This window comes from Anser anser (genome assembly GCF_964211835.1).
Source record: "Anser anser genome assembly, chromosome: Z".
Taxonomy (NCBI): Eukaryota; Metazoa; Chordata; class Aves; order Anseriformes; family Anatidae; genus Anser; species Anser anser.
In genome coordinates this window covers 74,813,072-74,836,280 of record NC_139723.1, presented here as the reverse complement: position 1 = coordinate 74,836,280, position 23,209 = coordinate 74,813,072, and the positions used below count along the sequence as shown (strand labels likewise).

Sequence of the window (23,209 nt, the reverse complement as noted above, 5' to 3'; positions counted from 1 at the left end):
CCTTTAAGAGTTAATGAGAGTATGCATGTATCAGTATAATTATTTACATTTTTTATATTTCAGCCTCAGTGTCCAGTCCCATTGTCACAGCTGGGATGAGGAATCTCCATGAAAATAAAGTTTCAAGTCAGTTGTCTGGAAATTCAGCTAATCATCATGCTGATAATTCTAGACATGGCTCAAATGAAGACTACCTACAGATGGTGCACAGACTAAGCAGTGATGTATGTTCCCTAAATTGATTTATTTTGATAAAGCAAATGTGTTAATCTGCTTTAAGAGTCAGATATTTTACTGTGCTGTTGTTGATGTATAAAACCGCTGAAAACATTGTTAAGTTTCAGACATGTCTGGTCAACTGTGCAACTTCAACATGTGAGGCTTTATTTTATTTGGAAGATACCTGTTTCCTTTAGAACAGTTTTTAACATTAATTCTGTTGAAATTATGAAAGTAAGTTATCTTTTATATATGCGAGTTTATCACATAAAAAAAATTAAAGAAACGGTAGAATGTTGCTACATTTACTCTACATCAATATATTGATGCAAATAATACTGGATTCTAGATAGGTGCATAGTTGATTTGTCTCTCTGAAAACCCCTGTAATTCTCAATTAGATTTGACGTATTTGAACAATGTGTTGGTAGCATTGTAGTGTTGCTAACGGCAAGAGTTCCTATGGACATTTTTTCTTACTGGTCTACGTGTGTTTTATGGTGGTCTGGTTTCTTTTAAAGAAATTTTCCCTTAGTGACTATAGTTCTTGCAGCAGAAATTCTTTTAGAAATCTTGAATGCGAACTTCTCCCACAGTTTTTGTTGTTGTTTTTTAAACTATTGATTAATTTTCATCTGAATGAGAATCTCATCCTGCAGATGAAGCTTCATGGGGTGTTCTTCTTTACAAGCTTGACACAATCCCTTATCATCTCTTAAGGGGAAAGCACTTAAGTTTTTGAGCATCTGTCTTAACAGTGTGGTCACAATGATGCCTACAACAGTAGGCATAGCAGTAGTTAAAAAGCTTCATCAAAAGTTAGTGGCAAATAGCCCCCCCTTAAAGTGTTTTCTTTAGCTTACAAAAACTGTGGGTAACTCTGAGGGGGTCACTAGTTTTATTAGACTTTATTTTATTTTAAACAGATTTATTATGCTGAATAAAATTATTAGCTAGGAAGTAGTATTTGAAACAAAATAATTTTGTATTGAAGGAATTTATCATAATACACAATTTCAGATGTTTTTTTCCCCAGTCCTTGTTTCAGCAGTGCAAATTCTTATAAATAGGAAGCTGTTCTTGGTATTAAGTATGCATATATTCCCTAACTGTGTTAAAGGTACACTATCAACAGAATTTTGCTTTTAAGACAAAATTTTTGGAAAACTTATTAGGATAATTTATTTTAGTGTTTACATTTCAAGATATTTAAAAATGTTCACTAATTTGTCATTCAAATAATGCAGCCTCATCCAAGTTTAAGAGAACTTAGAAATGAAACTCATTCAGAATTTACAGGCTGTGAAAACATGAAACATACCATCATTGTTCAGTTTAATTGGTGAAATGCTAAAGGTAAAAAAGCAGTAAGTTTCTCAGCAGCTGCCACCTGCTGAGAAGAAGGTGAGGTTTGCAAGGCATTTGGGGTGGTGGTGGTGGTTCTGAGGGGGTTTCTGGGCCTCAGCACCCTCATGCTGTGTGTGAGGAGGGACTGTCTGGCAGGCAGCAGATCTCAAGAGAGAGGCAGGTGAGAGCTGGGCACTGCCAGTTGCTTCCCCTGCTGGTTCAAACCAGGTGAGGCACATACCAGTAGCTGCTACGTGCTGGGAGGAGTGTGATGCTTGCAAGATACCTGGTGGGTGTCCAAGAGTGTTTCTTCATTCCTGACACCCTTGGTCCACTGTCATAATCCCTTCCCAGGGAGCTGAAACAAGGATGACCACTCCAAGCTATGTCTTCTTTGTACCCTCCAATATTAGCACCCACTGGGACTGATGCGGCTGTCCAGACAGAACTCCCAAGGGAACACGCAGCCATCCAGGCCACAGTGTGTGTTGCAGTGTGTGCCTGAGGTTTCTACTGGTGTCTGAGGGCAGTAGCAAGAATACCTGGGGAAGGTGTGCCCTGGCAGAAGAACTGCTCAGCTGAGTTTTGGGAGGAGGTGGACAGGTTGAGGAGTATCCAGGAGTCTGAGAAAGAAATTGGTGGAACTTCAGTCTGTCATCACTGGAACAGAAATGTCAACCATGCATAGCAGACGACAAGGCCTGTGGCCTCTCCACCAGGCAGAAGGCAGTGATGACAGATGGAGGTGAATGGAAACAAGTCTGTGCTTAGGGCAATGTGAGAAATTCCTCCTTGTCTACCTTGGCTTCCCAGGTGCCCATATACACATCTGTGAGGCTCTGGAATTGGAAGTTCAGGAATATGATGAGGTGGTTGATGACCCATCTGTGCTAGAGGAGTCACCAAGGTCAGATCAGCTAATCCCCTGCATCATGACCATCACCATAAAGAAAAAAAGAGTGGGTTATTGCCATAGGTGACTTCCTGAGGGGAGCAGAGGGTCCAGTCTGCCATCTAGATCTGTCTTTTAGGGAAGTTTGCTGACTCTCTGGGGCTTAGGTTAAGGTCATTCCCTGGAAACTTTCTAGCCTGGTACAGCCCTCAGATTGTTACCTGGTCTTGCTTTTTCCATGTTGGTAGTGACAAAGTTGTAATGAGGAGTCCAGGAGCAATCAAAAGGGACTTCAGGGCACTGGGTAGATTGGTGAAGGAATGAGAAACACAGGTATTATTTTTCTCCATCCTTCTAGATGTAGGGAACGATATTAAAAGGAAAAGGTGGATACAGCTTATCAATACCTGACTCCAACGCTCATGTCACCGGTAGAATTTTGGGGGTTTTGATATTGGGATGGTCTATGCAACACCATTCTTCCTGAGGCTTAACAGGATTCTCCATCCTCAAAGGGGAAAAAGTATTTCTGCTGATCAGTTAGTGGGGCTGGTTTGAAAGAGCTTTAAAGAAGGTTTGAAGGGGGAAAAGGGATGAAGTCAAGCTTGCTAGTGATAAACTATGGGATGGCATGACAATGTGGGGCAGTGTGCTGATGAGAACCTTCAGTCTGCTCCACAATGTACCAAGTACGTTGGAGCACATTTGAAACACTTGTATACCAATGCACACAGTATGAGGAATAAAGAGGAACTAGAAGCTTTGGCTCTGTCTCAGAGCTATGACATTACTGGCACAAGTGAGACTCCCCAGCTATCTGTGTTCTTTATTGAGAGCAGCCCTGAGGAGGACCCGGGGGTGTTGATTGGTGAGCAGCTCAACATGAGCCAGCAATGTCTGCTTGCAGCCCAGAAAGCCAACAATATCCTGGACTACATCAAAAGCAGTGTGGGCAGGAGGGTGAGCGAGGGGATTTTCCCTCTCTGCTCTGTTCTCATAAGATCCTATCTGGAGTCCTGTGTTCAGCCCTGTGGCCCCCAACATAAGAAGAACATGGACCTGATGGAGCAAGACCAGAGGCAGGCCATGAAGATGATCAGAAGGCTGGAGCACCTCTCCTACAAAGACAGGCTGAGGAGTTGGGGGTGTTCAGCCTGGAGAAGAGAAGACACCGGCATGATCTTATAGCAGCCTTCCAGTATGTAAAGGGGCCTACAGAAAAGCTGGGGAGGGACTTTTTACAAGGGCTTTTAGTGAGAGGACAAGGGGTCATGGCTTTAAACTAAAAGAGGATAGATTAGGTATAAGGAAGAAATTCATTCCTATGAGGAAGGGTAGTGAGGCACTGGAACAGGCTGCTCATCCCTGGAAATGCTCAAGGCCATGTTGGATATGGGGCTTTGAGCAACCTGATCGGATGGGAGGTGTCCCTGCTCATGGCAGGGGGGTTGTAACAAGATGATCCTTAAGTGTCCCTTCCAACCCAAACCATTCATTATTCTGTGACTTGGTTGGAAATGTCCTATGACTGGAACACTGTGATGGATGGTTGTAGGTTCTTAGGAGAGAGAAGCAGTGTAGTCAAGATGGAAGGGTAGTTCTGTATATAAAGGTGGGGTTGGACTGTACAGTGCTTGCTGTTTGGATGACACAGTTGAGAGCCTCTGGGGTTTAGGATTTAGGAGAAAAGCTAATAAAGCAGATGTGTGAGTCTATAGATCACTCAACCAGGATGATAACACTGATCTAGTATTCTATAAAGAATTAAGGGAAATATTTACATCAGTTGCCCCTGTCATTATGGGTGACTTCAATTTCCTAGATGTTAATTGAGACTATCATAAAGCAGACACAAACAGGTCTTGTGAATTTCTGAAGCACATAGAAGATGACTTTTAGATACAGGTACTAAGGGAGGTGACTAGGAAGGAAGGGTGCCTTCCTAGATCTGTTGTTTGTAAATAGATACAGTCTTGTGGATGAAGTGATGATCGGCGTCCGTTTTTGCCACAGAAATCATGGAATGGTTGAGTTTAAAATCTCTGCTGGTACAAGAAAAACTTTTAGGCACACTGGAATCTGGGAAAGGAGACTTTAATCTCAAGGAACTGGTTAATAAGGTCTCCTGGCAATCAGCTTTGGAGGGAACTGGGGTCCATAAATGGTAGTCACTTTTTAAGAGCCATTTTTTAAGAGTGCAGAAGCAGGTAATTCCAATGTATTGAAAGACGAGTGGGGTAGAAGGACAGCTTGGCTGTTGAGGGATCTCCGTTAAGAACCTAGGTGTAAAAGAAATTGAAAGAATTTGTATAGACTTGGGAAGCAAGGTCAGCCTAAGCCAGAGGAGTACAGAGATGTTGTTTGCCGTTGTAGGGAGAAAGCTCATACAGCCAAAGCTGAGTTGAAACTGCCCAGTATTTTAGTGGATGACAACAACAACAACAACAAAGGCTTTTTAAGATATGTTAACAGCAAAAGGAAGACTGAAAGAAAACATTGGTCCACTACTTGATTGTTGGTCACACCTGCAAATAGGGATGAAGACATTGACATTTAATGTCTTCTTTTCCTCTGTGTTTAACACCAACAATTGGTCCTAAGATATCTGGAGTCCTGGGTTGGAGGACTGTGGCTGTGAGAGTGATAAGCTCCCAGATGGTGTTGAACTAGTGTGGGATTTGCTGCTGTGACAGAATGCACATAGGTCTTATGGGGCTGGATGGAACTCATCTCAGGGTACTGAAACAGTTGGACGATGTTACTGTAAGGCCTCTCTCAGTTTTTTATCAATGGTCTTTGGAATCTGGAGAGGTTCCAGTTGGCTGGAAGCTTGCTTATGCTACTCCAATTTTCCAGAAGGGCAAGAAAGAAGACCCTGATAGTTACGGACCTGTCAGTCTCATTTTGGTGTGTAGTAAAATTATGGAAAAGATTATTCTGGGAGTTATTGAAAAACACCTGAAAGACGATCGGTCAAAAGCAGCATGGGTTCGTGAAGGGAAAATCATCCTTTTATGACAAGGTTACCCACTTAGTTGACAAAGGGAAAGTAGTGGATATGGTTTTGGGGGGGGATTTTAGCAAAGCCTTTGATGCTGTCTCTCACAATATCCTTCTGGACAAAGCATCCAGTATACAGCTAGACATTGTATAAACAATAGAATGGGTGAGCAACTGGCAGAAGGGTCAAGCTCCAAGAGAAGTAGTAAACGTGGGAACATCAGGCTGGTGGCAAGTCAGTAAGCGGTGCTCCCCAGGGCTCAATTTTAGGGCCAGTTCTCTTCAATGTTTTTATCAATAACCTAGACAAAGGAGTTGAGTGCACACCAACTAAGTGTGCAGATGATACTAAATTGGGAGGAGCCATTAATTCCCTTAGGGGTAGATAGGCTTTGCAGAGAGATCTTTATAGATTAGAGCACAGGTCAATCACCAACTGTATGAAACTTAACAAGAGCAAATGCCAGATTCTGCACTTGGAACAGTGTAATCCTGGATGTACATATAGACTGCGGGACAAGTGACTGTAGTGCAGTCCTGCAGAAAGGAATCTAGGGGATTTGGTTGATAGTAAGCTCCATATAAGTCAGCAATGTGCCCTGGTGGCCAAAAGGGCCAACTATCTCCTGAGGTACATTAAGCACACTATTCATAGACAGTCAAAAGAAATGGTTGCCCTGTTGAACTCAGCACTGGTGTGGCTTCACCCTGAGTAATGCGTGCAGTTTTGGGCTCCACAATATAATGATGATGTACAGCTATTAGAATGTGCTAAAGGAGGGGAATAAAGGTGGGGAAAGGACTAGAGGTCACAATTTACCAGGAACAGCTGAAGATATTTGGTTCAGCTTAGAGGAGATTGAGGGGTGACCTCACTGCTGTCTACAACATCCTCATGAGCAGGAGGGGAGAGGGAGGTGCTGATCTCTTCTTTCTGATGACCAGCGGTAGAATGCGAGGGGATAGCTTAGAGCTGTGCCAGGGGAAGTTCAGATTGGATATTAAGAAGTTTTTCACTGTGAGGGTGGTCAGGCACTGAAACAGGCCCCCCAGGGTCATGGCCTCAAGCCTGTTGGTGTTCAAGAAACATTTGGGCAGTGCTTTTAGATATATGGCTTAACTCTTAGGTTGCCTTGTGTGGAATCAGGAGTTGGACTTGATGATCATCGTGGGTCCCTTGCAACTCAGAATGATCTGTGACTAGTAAAAAGTATAAACTTGCACTTTTATTTGTAATTGTACTTTTAAAAGATGATTTTAGTAGCTATAATATAGAAAACAGTTTGAAGAATTTGGAGTAATTAAAGTTTTGCATCTATGTATGAATAATAAGTTTAATCATGATGTTGCAGCCTTTTCAGAAGCATTGTGATCTTTGGTATAGATACAGTTTCGAATGAGGATTATTAAATCCTACATATTAATAGCTTTAATAATCCTTTACTTTAAGGAATTTATTACATTAAAAATTGTGAATAGTTACAGGATGTTGTGTATTTGCAATACATGATGTATACAGAATCAGGAAATAGACCCCTGAAGTTCATTGCACATAAACTCAATTTAAGGACCATTCTTTGCAAAACTTCAGAGCATCCCTCAAATGTAAGTTTGTACTTACATTTTACCATTTGATGAAACTCTGAACTATGAAAAAGCAAATGAGTGCTTCTGAAAAGTTATCAGCTAGAAAAGGAATGCCATTTGTACCTGGAAGGTTATCTACCTACTTAATATATTTAGTTAACCTGATGAAAGATGTCTTTGCCCATGTCCTTGGTGATTATGGGTAGAGGGCCTTTCCTGTCTTAATAAAAATATATACACTAAAGAGTTAATAAGCTATTTTTTTAAAGTTGTAAGTAAATCAGTAATTCACATGCCAGGATATGAAATCATTTTTACTAGCAATCACACACATGTAAGTTTAAGGTGTAATTCTTTTTATTGTGTTGAATCTGAATATTAGATTCCTTTGCACATGAGGCTTTCTTCATGTGAGGAAACAACTCTTTTTGCAAGCAGTGTTGCAAAAATAAGTTTAATAGTACAGCATGAGTTTTAGATTCAGTTTGCTGTGGGGGCAAAAAAAATCTAATGGAAGTGTTTTCGGTGAAACTAATGAAATTTGGTTTCTTGCTGATTCATATTATATGCTCTATAAGCACCTTCAATCCATAAATTTCAAACTCATTCCTTTGCTCTAAGCAGTGAGAACTATGCCTTCACAAGATGTAACATGTATGGTGTCTAGTCTGCTGCTAAGCATAGGAAAATTGGCTGTTTGACCATTGCCAAAGGGAGTGTGTGGTTGACTGTCTATGCAGGCTTCTGTCTCCTTCAAATGACAGTTTAGCTTTCTGGCTTACTGCCTGCTGCTAACTTTTTCATAGAAACTTGTAGAAACTTAATTACAGTTGAGCCTTATAACATTCAATTAATTAAGTTGAAAATGGTCGTAAAGATAAAAAGTATTTAGGGCAGAGAATTCAGGGTAGAAAAAAAGTGAAGAAAAAAAAAGTTATAGGAAAGAACTACGTGTGTCTGCATAGGTACCTCAATATGAGCCACATTACATATTAGCTACTGAAATAACCAAGAATCAGAATTTTATTAGGAAAAATATTAACAAACCACTTTGGAATGACTTTGCATGACTTTACTCTAAAAAATAGACTTTTTGCAATTTGTTAATAATTGCGGAAATGGTCTCTTCATAGATATAAGGGTTGTTAACTTGTTCTTCCCCAAAATGTTCTGTAGACATTATTTCATAGTGTTAGGATTGTTTTTTAAACACTGTTCTATAAAATTTTAAATGTAGTAAGGTCCTTGACTGAGTTAGTATGCTCTTGACCAGCAGAGGGCACCATGAAATAGACTGAAAAAAAAATTATTAAAATAGGAATCTGAATAGGGGCTTTCATATTTTATTTTAAGGTAGTGTGAGGAAAAAAGTCACATTTACATTCTTAAAGTTAGAGAATGAACATCCTTACATTGTAATTGGTATATATTGTGAAATTTGTTAGAAATTAGGAATTCCATTAAAGCAAGTTGTTTTGTGCAAAACTGAAAATACACTAGAACTTATTTTTGCTCTGTTGGGAAATTTCTCTGAATTGCCATCAAGTTGTTTCCTGTCTAACTCTTAAGGAAGGCAAATCACTTGATAAAATTACTTAAGTTGTGACATACACATGACTATCTCACCTGCTGCAATGGGCATGCTACAGATTTTGTTCAGTCCTGATGTATGTATCCTGGAGAGGGTAAATACAAAGTTTGCTTAAATGTAAAAGTACGATGGTATTCAAGATAAGCTTTAAGGGTAGGCTAAGTAGAGAAGATGTTCAGTTTGTTTTAAAAATATACTTTTTATGCTCAGTATCAGTTGTTTTTATTATATAGAGTTCATCCTTCTGCTTATTAGCCTTTTATTTCAAGTGCTTGTAACAAAAAATTTGTAAATGGAATCTTAATGTCAGCCAAAAGCGATTACTTCAGCTAAAAGATATGTACATAAATTTATTTTTGTGTGCATATTCAGGTGATACATTCTTAGGACACTTGTGCTCTGGAACATTGCCTGCATAGCAGTCAAAATGATAAAGATTTTTATATAAATAAATATTTTTCTAATATTTGTTGTATGATTTTTCATCGAACCCATTTTATCAGTGTATGTACTAATTTCAGACTTTATTTTATGAAATGTTCATGTTCATAATGTTAATTTTTATCATTGTCACTTTAGGATGGCGATCCTTCAATAAGGAATGCTGCATCTTTTTCCTTGAGGTCACCACAGTCAGTCTGCTCTCCAGCTGGAAGTGATGGAACCCCTAAAGGTAGTCTAGCAGTCATATATATCAATGTATTTTTCCCACTTTGAAGGAACAGAGAGTTTAAAGAGGTATTTAGTTAGTCCTTCTGACTTCTGTTTTCAAATAGTACTAGAGAGTATGTCAGTAGATTTCAGTAACAAAATTATTTTGAGCCCTGATCCAGCAGAAATTTCTGAAGGTCTGAAAGTTGACTAATGATACTTCAAAAAGTAGTTCAAATTAATGGAGGACAGAAGGATTTTAAATCCTTTCCAATAGGAAGACTAAATTGTTTATAAGAATGGTTTCAGTTACTCTGCATAACAAATGGTTTCAAGGCAGCATTACGAGTATTGAACTGTTAACTAGCTCAAAAGTATTTTAACGTACAACTGTTGTATTAATTGCAATCATCAAATTGAAAGAACATGAAATTAAAAGTAGTTCAATGAACACTATACACATATAGTATAAACAAAGCCTGAAAACGTTAGCTGTGGAGAAGGAATAGGGCAAAATATCAGTTGAAATGGAACAGAAAAAATCTGCTCAAAATAATTATTTATGCTAAAATCTAGAACACATACTTCTGTTTATAATATTATCCTTACAAAGCAATGACTGAGATGCATGATACTTAGCAATGTAGGGGTTTGGGCACATTTTTTCTAGTACAGGTCTTCAGTGCTTGTGTATTTTCATGCCAATCGTAAAAAGATGCAATGGTGCTTGCTTTTCTTTTAACCCTGGAACAAAACAATCTTTGTGGATGGTCAGGTTAGGTTGATAGGGAGAACAGAAAATGGGGGAGATTACAGAGCAGGTGAGGGAGTTTGGCTTTGTCAGCCTGGATAAATCAAGTCTTTGGAGTGTGGGGAGCTTAGAGCAGCCTTCCCAGACCTATAAGGAGATTATCAGGAAGATGGAGTTAGGCTCTTCGCAGTGGTGTGGAGAAAGGATGAGATACAATGGACATAAACTGAAATGGGAGGTTTTGAGTGGATATAAGAACTTTTTTTCATTATCAGGATAGTTAACCCTTGGAAAAAGTTACCCAGAGAATCTATGCATTCTCCTTTCCTGGAGGTTTTCAAGACCAGTCTGGATAAGCCCTGTGTAATCGTCTGACCTTGTTCACCCTGCTTGGAGCAGGAGGATGGACTTAAAGACTTCCTAAGGTCCCTTCTTAACTGTATTATTCTATTATCCTGTGACTGCTAAGTGATCTCTATGGTTCATCTTCTCTAGACGTATACTGTGTTAGACAGTGATGGAAAAAATGTGGCTCAAATGCAAGTGAGGAGTATTGGTATAGCATGCCAGCAGCATCATTATATTAGTCAGTCTTGTGCTAAAGGACTTGTTTTAAGACTTGTAAAAATGGCAAAGACTAAATGTGTTTTCTTTAACTCACAATTAATTACACAAAATCTGTTCATAGAACATTCAGATCATTGTGAATCCGAGCTACTTCTACTCAGATATATGATTACCACTCAGCCAGAAGAATATTTGAATATATTTTTTTTAAATTGCAGCTGTTTCAATTGGTTGTCTCAGAACCCTTTTTGAAGGGATATCTCTGTGGATTGTTTCTGAAAACAATCTGATTGTGCAATTCAGATTGTGAAGTTTCAGCACTAGAGGGGCTGAAAAAGTGCAAGAGGAATTTTTTGATTTATTTACCTGTATATTAGATTTACATTGATAAAGCACATGAATGAAACACTGTTATTAATGGTGATACCATTGTGCCTTCTTTGAGATTAATGAACCTTGATTGAGAGAGCCAGTTCTTGATGTTGCAAGAACCTTGCATTACTTCCTCTAATCAAGCACTTTATAAATGTATTGAAGAGGTGTAGATAATTACAATATTGCTTAGAATATATAATTCCTGACAGTGAGGTTTTGGCTATGCTTTGAAGTGAAAGTGGTTGGTTATGCTGGTAAATTTTCCAGTGCTGAGCAAACAAGTACCTATACTAAGTTTTTTGTGGCTGCTGTCATGAGCCTTTGAAAGTTTGGTTGACAAGTTGCAAATGTTGATAAAGAACATCAGCAAAACATGTAATTGTTTGTTTGGGAGGATGAAAAGAATGGCACTAGGTATCATCAATCAAGAGTAATATTTCAGGGAAGGGTATTACAATATCTAAGCTTTTTTATATATAGAAACATGAGGCAATTACTGAACATACAGGTACAGACCGCATTTCTGTACTTTTGACATGGAAATTGCAAGGACTTCTGGAGATTTGGAGAATGTGGTTGCACAGTCTTGAAACAAGACTGAACAATACCTGTCTGACAGAATCTGGGGAAGAAGTTTTATTTGTAACTCAGGAAAATATTTGAGAGGTGACAGAAATCATGTTTGCTCTTTCGGTTGGTTATTCACGTACTGAATGGAGTAAAGTTTCTCTGTTACAAAAATTGCTTCAACTCTTTTGTTCTTGTAGTGGTAATAGAGCAGCAGCAGTTTTATGCAGAAAGTTCTAGGCTGGACTCTATTCCTTTCTTTTTAATGTAAATTTTAGATTTTTAGCTATGTACACAGAATAGCAGCTCTGCTTTCATGCTGTCACCTATTATCTCATCTGCTTTCATGGAAAATTCATTTCTATGAATTCATCTATGAAGAATTAGCGAGGAGTAATTTCCTTCTGTTGATCTCATAAAATATTTTATTGAATCCATTACCCAAGATGGATTACTTATTAAAATCCTTTATCTATTTGTTCTACTTTCCTACCACTCTGGAACTTCAGAAAACATTTTTTTTAAAGACAACTTCTAAAGATGTGTAGAAAGAAAAGTCTTCCATGAGGTTCTTAGTCCACTGATTTCCAAAGAGAATATTTGTAGTTCTGTTTCCATACAGTTTCCTGAACTCCTTGGGAAACATCTGTAAGGAATAACAACAGCCCTTATTAAACTATAGTATTCTGTGTCCCATCCCTCTCACCTCAAGAACTAAGTTATATTCCCTCCAGAAATTGTTAATCTTTCTTTTACAGGAAATATTTCACAATAGCCTTCCAACATTTTATAAGACAGTGAAAACTACAGCCATAACTATATTTTATTTAGAGGATATTATCTTCCAAATTAGTGTGGGTGCTTGATTATTTTCTGAATAACTTGGAAAGATGACTTTTGTTTTCTTAGGGATTTTTAAGACTTCTCCAGTATTCTTTTATACTTGGTATCTGCATATAGTGGGTTTCAAGGAGAATTAAGAATATTTTCAAAGCTCTGTTGCAGACCTCAGTGCTGCCAAAGGTATTTGTTAAGTAAAAAACGCCATCTCCCTCTCTCCTTTGAAAGAAAGGTGGAAGAAATTTAATCCAGTGTGTTTTCTGACAAGGCCAAAATAGGCATTCATTCTTGCTTCTTCAGGTTTTACCTTTTTACACAAAGATGCTTCTGAATACAGTTGTTCTAAGATACAACAGACAAAGCTGATTTTTTCATATGGCATTTGAAGCGACGGAGAAAGTGGTGGGACTCTTCCCTGAAATCTGTTGAAAGAGTACGTGGAAAGTGAATACAGTCTGTTCCAAATATATGTTCTTCTTTACCTGTTTCATATGCTATCTGTTGAAGTTTGAATTCTAAATGAAGTTATGCTGTTTAAAAACAAATGACAATGCAGTCTGTTAATAAAAATAAATAATAATTTCTTTATATCCAGTACAAAACTTGGAAAGATTTCCAGAGGAATATTCTAAGATTTTAGAGAATAAAGCAGGAAAAGACTTGGGGGCTTCTCATCTTCTTACCCTCATGTAGGATGAGCTGTGCCCAGATTACTCCCAGTAACTTCTATGCGTTCTTTTGTTAAAATTTCAGAAATAGTTTCCTTTCTCTTGCCATGCAACCTGTTTGATTCCTATTGCTAGAAAGCTTTTATCTGAATGTTTTGCATGAATCATTTTTGTTGGAGTTAGGTATAACGCTTCTTGACTTCTTTCTGGTAGGCAAGGAAAAAATATTCACGTACTTTTTTTTGTATAGCTTTCATTTACATATCAAAGGCTGTTATCATGTCTTCCACCAATCTAATTTTCTACAGACTGAACAGTGCTGCATCTTGCTATCGTCTTTACAAAACTCAGCATTTCTAAGCTTCTAATTGTCTTTGCTCTTATCTGAATTCTAATTTGTCTGCATGTCTTGATGTACTGCCCTCAGTCATACATACAACACAATTTGAAGAGTTAGGAGGAAGAGTAGTCAGAAAAGTACTGTAGGTGACTTTTTGTATTATACTCCTGTTGTATACGAGAGAATAGCTGCTCCTTGATAATAGACTAGATTCTTGTTGCAAGCTGCTGTAAACATGCTGCTGTCTTTCTGTAGAGTTTGTCTATCTTCCTGTTATGTTATTACAATTGCTCTTTCTCAGATGGGTAAGAAGTTTGTGCTTATTCTTAGTGAATTTCTTTTGATTCAAAAGTTTATTCCAATTAGAAAAGATAATAGTAAATTTTGGTTCTGTTAAAAACAAAAAAAAAGGTTGCAGGCCTCTCCAAAACACTCAACATCAAAAGTTTATCATAATTAGATTAATGAAGGTACTCTAATTCTGTTACATGAGTACTTGCTATTGATGAATATTTTAGTACTGCTATTCTTAAGACTGTGCTCTGGAAAGCTGCACTTTACCTGTACTCTGTTCACCCATTTTTACCAAGAGCAATTGATACTCTTTGAAAACATTTTTTTACAATGAGTGTACTGCAATCTTACAGTATTTTTGCCTAAACCATAATTCCCCAGCTTGTTGATGAAATTGTTGTGAGACACTGTGTAGAAAGCCATTCTTAAGTCCAAAGACTCAGTTCTCTTCAATCCACAAGACCTACTGCTTTATTGAATGAAATTATTTTGATTTGATTATACTTATTCTTAACAAACTCACTTCAGAGTATTACCTCTTCATTATTCTCAGGGATATTGTTCTCCTAGCACGTACTGAAATCATACAGACTATGTATAATACTCTGGACAGTCCTTTGCCTTCCTTTTGAAAAGACAGTGTTTTAGCTTTTTGTGTGTGATGGAGGCACAAATTCTCAAGATGATTATTACCAACTGCGACTGGTTTAATGAGGTTTTCAGGGCGAATTTATCTGATCACATTTTCATAAAAATTCAATGTACATGAAGGTGATTAGGATCATGATAAAATATATATATATATTTTTTTCATTTACACAGTGTAACTGCTGTCTCTTAAAGTCTTTTGGCAGTAATGTGTGAATATTCCTCATGTTCTGTCATCACCAGGTTCTCAGCTTTCCCAACAAACATCAGTACCAGTGCAATATGGATGCTCTGGTTGTTCTTCCAGCTTCTCCAATTTCTGCCTTGGAGAAATAATTTGCCATGTAACTACTCAGATGTGAAGTCTAACAGTTTGCGTGCAGACTGTATGCATTTGCTAAAGGCTCTCTTCCCAAAGACTTTTTCAGAAGAAAAAAGTCTGGAATACTGTGTTCAGGTTTGACCTATAACAATTTGGTAGCCTCATAAAGAATGTTCATGGAGTCTTGAGGATCACTTTGTTAGGAATTTAAAAAGGCATAATGCTTGATTGTTTGTGGTGTATCTCTCCAATATGCTATGAAAAAAGTATTATCCATCAGTCTTCATTTGTTCACTAGTAGTTTTTTTCTGGCTTTCATGGATAGGGAACAATACCTCTTGCAAAAGAGCACGTAGGTTTGGTGAAAGACTTACAACATCTGGGAACCTTTACCTGCAAGGGATTTAAAAGAAAATGAAGATACTATTTGGAATGATTCTTTTGAAGTTGTTGTGCAAGTGAAAAGCTAGTAATTCTTTTAAATATGAGAGTCCTAAGTTCCTGGTTACCTTAATAACTGTTTTTTAATCACATGGATCACAACAAAGGATGTGACTACTGGTGGGACTTTGGTGCATCAGCTTTGAAAGGCAAGTGGTCTGTACTCTAAAAAGGCTCAGAGATGATCAGAGAAGGTATCATGAATGGTTAAATAAGGTGTGAGTACTATGGCATGATTAGAAAGTGTGCAGCCGAAAAATAAAAGATTTAGATGTCAGTGATGTGTGTAACCTCCTGGACAGTAGCTTTTTTGCTACCCAAGTTGCTGATGCACAATGGGCAAGTGAAGCCATTTCATGGTAAACAAGATGCATTTTTAAAACTTTCAATTCTATGATGGCTAAGTCACTGTTAATGCAATGCATTTTATAGTTGCTTGCATTATAAAGGATGTGATAAGAAATCAGTCAAAAGTCATGGGGGGAAAAAAAAGGTGTTTACAAATTGCCAAAAGCAGTTCATAAAACTTTTTCTATACTCAATGTCATGAATCACTAAGAAAACTGATATGGAGAACTAATCCCAGGGTTATCCTGGGTGTTCAGGATGACTTTTACTGAACGGCTATAGAGGTATTGTTTATGGCTGTGTTTGTTCAATGTAGAGTCCTTATTTCCTATGATGTTACCTGCTTGTCAGTTATACTGGGCATTATCTGGATGACATCGCATCAGTATTTGCTGTTCAGCAATGATACAGTGACCTTCTCAAATCAGTAAAGAGTCTCTTTTTATCTCACAAGTTTTGTATAGTCTTGTCATACAGAAAAGTTTGGACAAAATTCTTTTACTGCTACTATGGAAGATCAACTATAGCAAATCAGACTTTTTTTATTCTCCTAAATTACTGCACATCTCTAGATTTAAACTAGAAAGCTGCCTACATATTTCTCTTTTCTAAAAGAATATTCTAAAATTGGGGTCATTCACAAAGATCATTTCTAAAGATCGTCATACAGTGTAGTACATTGGGAGCATTTACCTTCTCAACCTTGGAATCTTGACTGCTTCAGCCAGCAGATCATACCTACCTGTCTGTCTGTGTATTCTTTCCACAAAAACATTTCTTCTGTTATCAGCAAGTCTTGTGACAACTTTGTTCTCAGATACGTAATGTCTCAAGCCTTCTCACATAGGAAGTGTTACAGACTGACTTCAACAGTATTAGGCAAAACTCTCTTTGTCTAATGAGTTATGTTTTGTCTGAAGTTTAAGCATCCAAGAGTGTGGTACATATTCAATATGTGATAGAAGTTCAGCACTGTTAATGTCTCTGGTAGAATGAAACTGCTCCAGAGTACTTTATTTTTTTCAATTTCTTTTTACCTCAATACCTAGGTATTGTAGCTTCTAAGTCCAATCGTTGCTAGAGGCTTAACCATCATTAGACGTCTCAGAAATATGTGAAATTAGTGACAGAACATGTGCTCTTAAAGTGCAGCTTATAGGCCTTACTATCAATGCCTTTCAGGAATTTCCGGCAGGAGGAAGATATCTATTCGTAGTGCTGCCTAGGAGAGTGAAAACTGTACTTTGTTTCTTCATTTACTGGAATCAAAGTACATTCAATGGAATGCAGTGAAATCCTTCTGACCTCCTCAAGTCCACTCAAAGATAAAAAAGAACCACCTTATCTGTTGGTGCAGTGTTATTTTTCAGCATGAAAAATCCAAATTAATACCAAATCAGAATAATCTTGTTATATTTACTTAAAAGATTAGGGCAAGGGCGAATGAAATCTTTGTCCTGTCTTTGAAGTGTAACTGTGTAGAACAGTAAGTGTTCCAATATTGCAACTTCAGAAGTATTTATTGAAGTGATAGTTCAAGAGTAAGATGTCAGTAAGTTCTCTGAAAAGTTTTGAGCTGCTTCTGATATTTGTAGAAAGAAAAATGCAGCCTGTATTTCCAATGAGTGGTACTCATACAATATGCTGAGAAAATCTTGTAAATTGTTGTCTAAAGAGACAGTAATTGGGAGAAGTGTGTGTGTGCACATGTGCACCACAAGAAAAGGAATCTGTGATGGGAAGACAAGTGAGAGAGCTTTGTAGGGTATAGCCAGGACTTTGGTACTGGTGATCAATTGTAGTGTTTCATTTGAAATGAAGTAAAATAAGTAGGAGAAATAAAGTAGTGGAAAGATCTTGAAAATCAGGGTGAGTCAAAACAGGAATTGGGAACAACATTGCAGATATTGTTGGCAGAATATGGAGTTGTTTCTCATGGCCAAGGAGAAATGGGTAAGAAAAACTCATTTTATACCCAGCTCTAAATACAGAGGCAGGACATCTCACAGAATGTACTAGAGAGAGAAAATAAAGTATAGCAGCCTATGCAAAGTCATCAGTAAATGAACGCCTTTCATTTGAACTGAAGCTTTGCTAGATGTATCTGTTTTGTTGTTTTTTTTTCCATGTCGGTACATTGTTTAGTGATTATTATTTCTTAAAATACATAGTGGACATGTAAGATGAAGAATAAAGGTACTTGCTTGTGTAGTGGTGTTTCTTGATTGAAGCACATGGGGACCTGTCTTCCAATAAATTTTTGAGTGTTGTTAGAAGTATTGACTTATGGTGACCTAAAACAGAATGACTAATAATAATAATAATAATCTCAGTCACTGCTTTCTGAAGAGCAGTATTCCGTAGCAGATGAATGGGATCAGAGAAATGCTTGTTTGTTTAAACAAGAGCAGGCTGAAGCCTATTGGTCCTTTCATTTTTTTCTTTTTCTTTTCTGTTTCCTCTTTGTTTTTTCTTCTCCTTCTCCTTCTCCGCCTATCAGATTTTCCCCTAACTTTTCCTTCCCCCCCTAACTTTTCCTTCCCCCCCTAACTTTTCCTTCCCCAACTTTTTCTTTTTCCCCCACCCTTTTTCTTTCTCTTTCACCCTCCCCCCTCCCCTTTTTTTTTACCCTTTAAACCAGTATTCCTTTTTAAGCCAAAAATTGTAGCTTAAAATCATAGTTGGGACAAGTTGAAAAGGTACCTTGTTTTATAAAGTTTTTCTAGGCTAACAGTCATGGGGAGCTGGCTTAATTTGAGGAATAAAAAAAATTAAATGTGATGAATTGGGAGAATGTTTTAATGAAACATGTCCTCTTTTTAAAATTTCTGTAGATGAAGTCTGGAATGAGTGCATGTAGAAGTAAAAATTCATACCTTTAAAAAAGGAAACAAAAGAGAGGAGATAAGGCAGGGAACAACAGAAAAATACCTTAAGACAATAGGCATTAGTAATGGGTGTGGGGAGGGGGTGGAATGACTTGACCTGAAATTAAAGAAAAAGAGTTTGAAAATGAACCATCAGAATCAAAGTTAAGGAAGAAGGAAAGATGGATTTATCTTTTAATATGTTTTCTAATTTCATCTTTCTATGGACATGTAAGTTAGGAAACCCTCCCTAAACAACATTTTTATGTGTTTCAATCCCCGCCCCCCCCCACCTTTTTTTAATTATTTAAAAATCTGCAGCTGAAATGGCTAATGTCAGTATGCTGATCATTAAATCTTCATCGCTGGACCTTATGAAGGATCATTCTGATCTTTTTCTGTATTCAACTTGCTTTCACTGACTATTTTCTAACAGTTGATATTCTGAACCTGCAGATACTTTTTTTTTTGGTGGCGGTTTTTTTGTTCCATCTTCTCTGAAATGATCCCTTCTCCACCTGCAGTGGATTGCTAAAACTCCTAGAAATACAATGCAACTTTCTAGATTGCATCTTGATCTAGGAATGATGTGCTTCCTACCAATCTTATTTAGACTTTTTGTGAACACAGATATATGTACAACTACACATTAAAATTATGTAGGTTATATTTAGTGTGTTTTTATATAAAGATGAAACAACATAACTGTTCAGTTTTTCTGAATTATTATTCTAGGATCAAGACCACCTTTAATCCTACAATCTCAACCTCCACCTTATTCATCACCTAGAGATGTTCCCCCAGACATATTGTTAGATTCTCCAGAAAGAAAGCAAAAGAAACAAAAGAAAATGAAGTTAGGCAAGGATGAAAAAGACCAGACTGAAAAAGCTGCAATGTATGATATCATTAGTTCTCCTTCCAAGGACTCCACTAAGCTTACATTAAGACTCTCTCGTGTAAGATCTTCGGATATGGACCAGCAGGATGATATGCTTTCTGGTTTGGAAAACAGCAGTGTGTCAGAGGGTGATATTCCTTTTAATGTGCAGTACCCAGGACAGACTTCCAAAACACCCGTTACTCCACAGGATGTTAACCGCCCACTAAACGCTGCTCAGTGTTTGCCGCAGCATGAACAGACAGCTTTCCTTCAGGCACAACAAGTGCCTGTTTTACAACAGAACACTTCAGTTGCTGCAAAACAACCTCAAACTCCTGTGGTACAGACACAGCAACAGGTTTCGCAACACGGAACTATAACGTCATATGATGAAGTAGAATTGGATGCATTGGCTGAAATTGAGCGGATAGAACGGGAATCAGCTATTGAAAGGGAGCGATTTTCAAAAGAAGTGCAAGATAAAGGTAAAAGGATTGTGTGTGTGTATACACTCTCTATATTATATAAATATATATATATATATATGCCTATAAAGCCCATATATATATATATTAAAAAAACTTCCTTTCATTGTCACAAAGTTCAATTCTGTTTACTCAGTGTAGGTTCTTCTCTGACATTCATCTCCATTCCCTTCCAACAATGAACTGTAATCTCTCATACATGCATATTTTTTATAGATGATATTCTTTAGTTGGGTTCTTACTGTATGGAAAGTGAAGTTCTTATGTTTCAAAATTCTTTTTAGCCTATTCTTATTTGAACCATGAGACTGAATGAAGTACAATTAACAGCGTTTATAAAGTTTCTAAAATTCCAGTAGTACCATAAGTCAAAATTTTTAATAAGCTGTGGTAGTTGAATTATTCATTAACTATGTATGCTGCCTAATTTCAGAAAATTGGTGAAAATTTTATCCCCATCTATTCATATCCTATTTGAACCCATTTGAAGGAGGTGTTAGATTAAAATCACATCTATTCTTTTAAAGGCACTGTAATGATTGGTTAACATATACTACTATATTGTGTCCAATGTTTGTTCAGCTGAATTTTTATTATTATGTAGGTGTTAGAAGTTTTAGAGAGCTACCACGTATCTGTATGGTCTCTAACTCAGAACCAGATGGGCATCTGGAAACTTTTCTCTTCCCTTCAGTAGCTAAACTTGTTGACTTAACTGACCTCACTGAATCTATCCTCTTTTATTTTTTTGCTCTTGTTAACTGGTTTGATGGTCTTTAGGCTTCAAAAATCTCAAAATGGATTCAAAATCCACATGTATATCTTGAAAATAAGATGTGTTTTTATAAAGTAGGTAGTGATATGTTAACATAAGTACTTCTCAAAAGCTTCCTCTGCACTATGTTTAACTTCTGAGAAAAAATATTTTATAGTATAATGCTAATTTACTAGATACTTACAAGAAAAATCTTACAGAAGTGTAAATGGAGCATGTTCTAATTTTGGAATCTCACAGCTGAAAATGGTCAATTTTGGACATACTTGCAAGGATGCAACTGTATTTACGTACACTCTGGGTTTTTAACCACCAGAGAGAGCACATTTTCTCCCTATTCAAAGATCTTATTTCTGTTTTTAAAGATGTCTGCAAAAAGAGAGTATGTGTGTTTGTGAGTGCGTGTAAATATAATTGCTGAGATTACTAAAAAGTTTAACTATAGATATTCCTTAACTGGTAACTAAAACAAGTCATGTTAGAAAAAAGTTGTTTGTCAATCCATGGAGAAAATTGGTTGTTCACCTTAAAAGAGATCTCTACTTCATTAATGTTGATTTAATGAAATGGAGGATTTTGCTGCTGTGCTTACATTTCTTGGACTAACTTTAAATTTAGTCATGGAGAGCTTGTGATTTGTCTCCTAATACTTTTGTTTCTACAAACGCTACTTTTGTTTCTGCACTGCTGGGGTAGATTCTGCAACATGTTTTAGCTGAGAAACATCTGGAAAAATGTGGTGTATTTTTTTATTGGTGTACTGTAGCCTTCAAACACTTAGATCAAGCCTAAAACACTCTTCCTTTTTTGTTCTGGCTTTCAGGAAATTACGCGCTTTAGTTGTGAAGCTTGCTTACCATAATTACATAACCACGGGTAGACCGATTTGTTTGTCTGGGGGGAAAGGAGTGATTTTTATGTATTGCAGTCTCTCCCCTGTTGATTACTGCTTGATAAGCATCTTGCCAAATAAGGATTTCAGTCTTATGCTTCACTTCTGCCTGCATCCTCTGCCAGGTCTCAGTTCTTTCCGAGTTCCTGCAGTTGCTATGGATCAAGTGCAGGAGTTGCTGCCTGATTCTGGGACAAATGATCACCATTTATTCACTGGTGTTAAATTGCCCCTATCCTAGACAGCAGCTCTTTTCTCTTTGGCAGCCAAAGTTCCAATCATGAATAAGAACAGAAGAATTTTTACCAGTGTCATGTCAGATTAACTAAAAACTTGATACCTTAGAGAAATACGGTTCTTATTTTTGGTAACGCTTTTGTCATTGCTTCTAAGTTTGTAGAAGTTGGTATGCTCAGAGATTGTTCTAATTATAGCCATTTGGTTTGGTGTGACTGCAGGAGGAAGGTTCCTCTATGGTTCCTATGGAAACATGTCTGTTAGGAATACACCCAATAATTCCTAAATCGTGTCGTGAACTTTTGAGAAGCTGCTTACTGCATTAAAAAAAAAATGGCATTTGTGCATGTTAGTACATACAAGGTATCTTCAGATCATATTATGTCCAGAAAATAATGTTGACTATAGCGTGTACTCAGCCTAATTAAAGTGGGAAGGTGTAGCCCTAGCTGATACATAGCAAGCGTCCCTCTAGAGATCTTTAGATGCTAGCCCATGCTGAAATCTGCATGAAAGCATCTTTGCTGATTTTGTGATTGAGGCGAGGGAATGTAACTGCAGCCACATTACACTTTCAGTGTATGCATTGTCTTCCATAAAGTACTTTGAGTGGAATTGTACTTGGTCAAGTTTTAATAGCAGGTTAGTGGTCTCTTCAGACCATTTTTTTCAGATATGAAATCTCTACATTACAATGCTTCATCAAAGACATTCACTTGCTTCTTTTTAGATAGTAAGGCTTTAGATAGATATGATTTGTTTTCTGATGTTTGGAACCAGGAGTATGGTGGAACGTTTTAGTCCAGGGAAGAGGTGGAAATATTTTTTTCTGGGAGTTCTTGCCAAAAATTATACAGCAGCTACACTTGCCTAAGGCAGTACTAAGGTCTTTTTTTTTTATGCTAAGATTCTTCTGTAATGTTCAGTACAGGTGGGAAATGGGGATTCAGAGCCCTTTGAAAATTACAGTGCCTTCTATAATATAAACCCTCATTTCTTATAAAACTGTTAGAATATTTTTATGTTCCACCAAACAAAGTCTCTAAAAGTGGGAGGCAATCTCCAGCCCAGTGGTGAAACACCAGGTTTTGCTGAAGTGTTGTCTTCTTCAAAAAGTAGCATATCTTTCTGAAACCTGACTGTCATGCTTTTGCTTTCTGAAAAAGTGAAAAGGTCACTCGTGCAAAATCTGGCAGATTTGACCTAACATCTATCAAAAATGTGTAAGGAGAGATTTTATAATGTAGACCTTTTGCCTCCATAATTGAGTGCCTTTCAGAGCTCTGTTTTTGTCATTCTGTTCTTTTGGTCTATTTGATTTCTTGGATTAAGTGGATTATGTGGTCTTTCCATCATGATAGAGGGGAACAAACTTTGGTAGAAGTTAGTTTTGTCCTTGACCTCTGTGTGGAAGGACAATATTCCACCTCCTCTTCCTACTTTTTCCATCAAGGAAGTCTCTCTGTATTGATTAATTTTGCAAGTAACTTCTCTGTATCTGTTAACGAAAGGAATAATTGGAGATTTTGAAGAGCAAGGCTCTTAACACCAGAGGTTTCATTCTAATATGCCTATTATGTTTAATAGTTTCACACCATACTAATAAGTCCCTGGAACATGTC

The 23,209-nt window shown here is 37.3% G+C and overlaps 1 protein-coding gene across 7 annotated transcripts in view; it reads left to right on the top strand.

Annotated features, from left to right (window-relative positions):
• Positions 1 to 23,209, top strand: part of NIPBL (NIPBL cohesin loading factor) — a 168,541-nt gene that overhangs the window by 74,027 nt on the left and 71,305 nt on the right. For 5 of the 7 annotated variants that reach the window (XM_083818454.1, XM_083818453.1, XM_083818449.1 and 2 more), the window contains exons 7-9: positions 64 to 224; positions 9,216 to 9,309; positions 19,051 to 19,683. In XM_083818454.1, the coding sequence (XP_083674580.1) occupies positions 64 to 224; positions 9,216 to 9,309; positions 19,051 to 19,683 (888 nt within the window). The remainder of the gene's footprint in view (positions 1 to 63; positions 225 to 9,215; positions 9,310 to 19,050; positions 19,684 to 23,209) is intronic. The other 2 variants (XM_083818455.1, XM_083818452.1) reach the window with 1 other exon arrangement.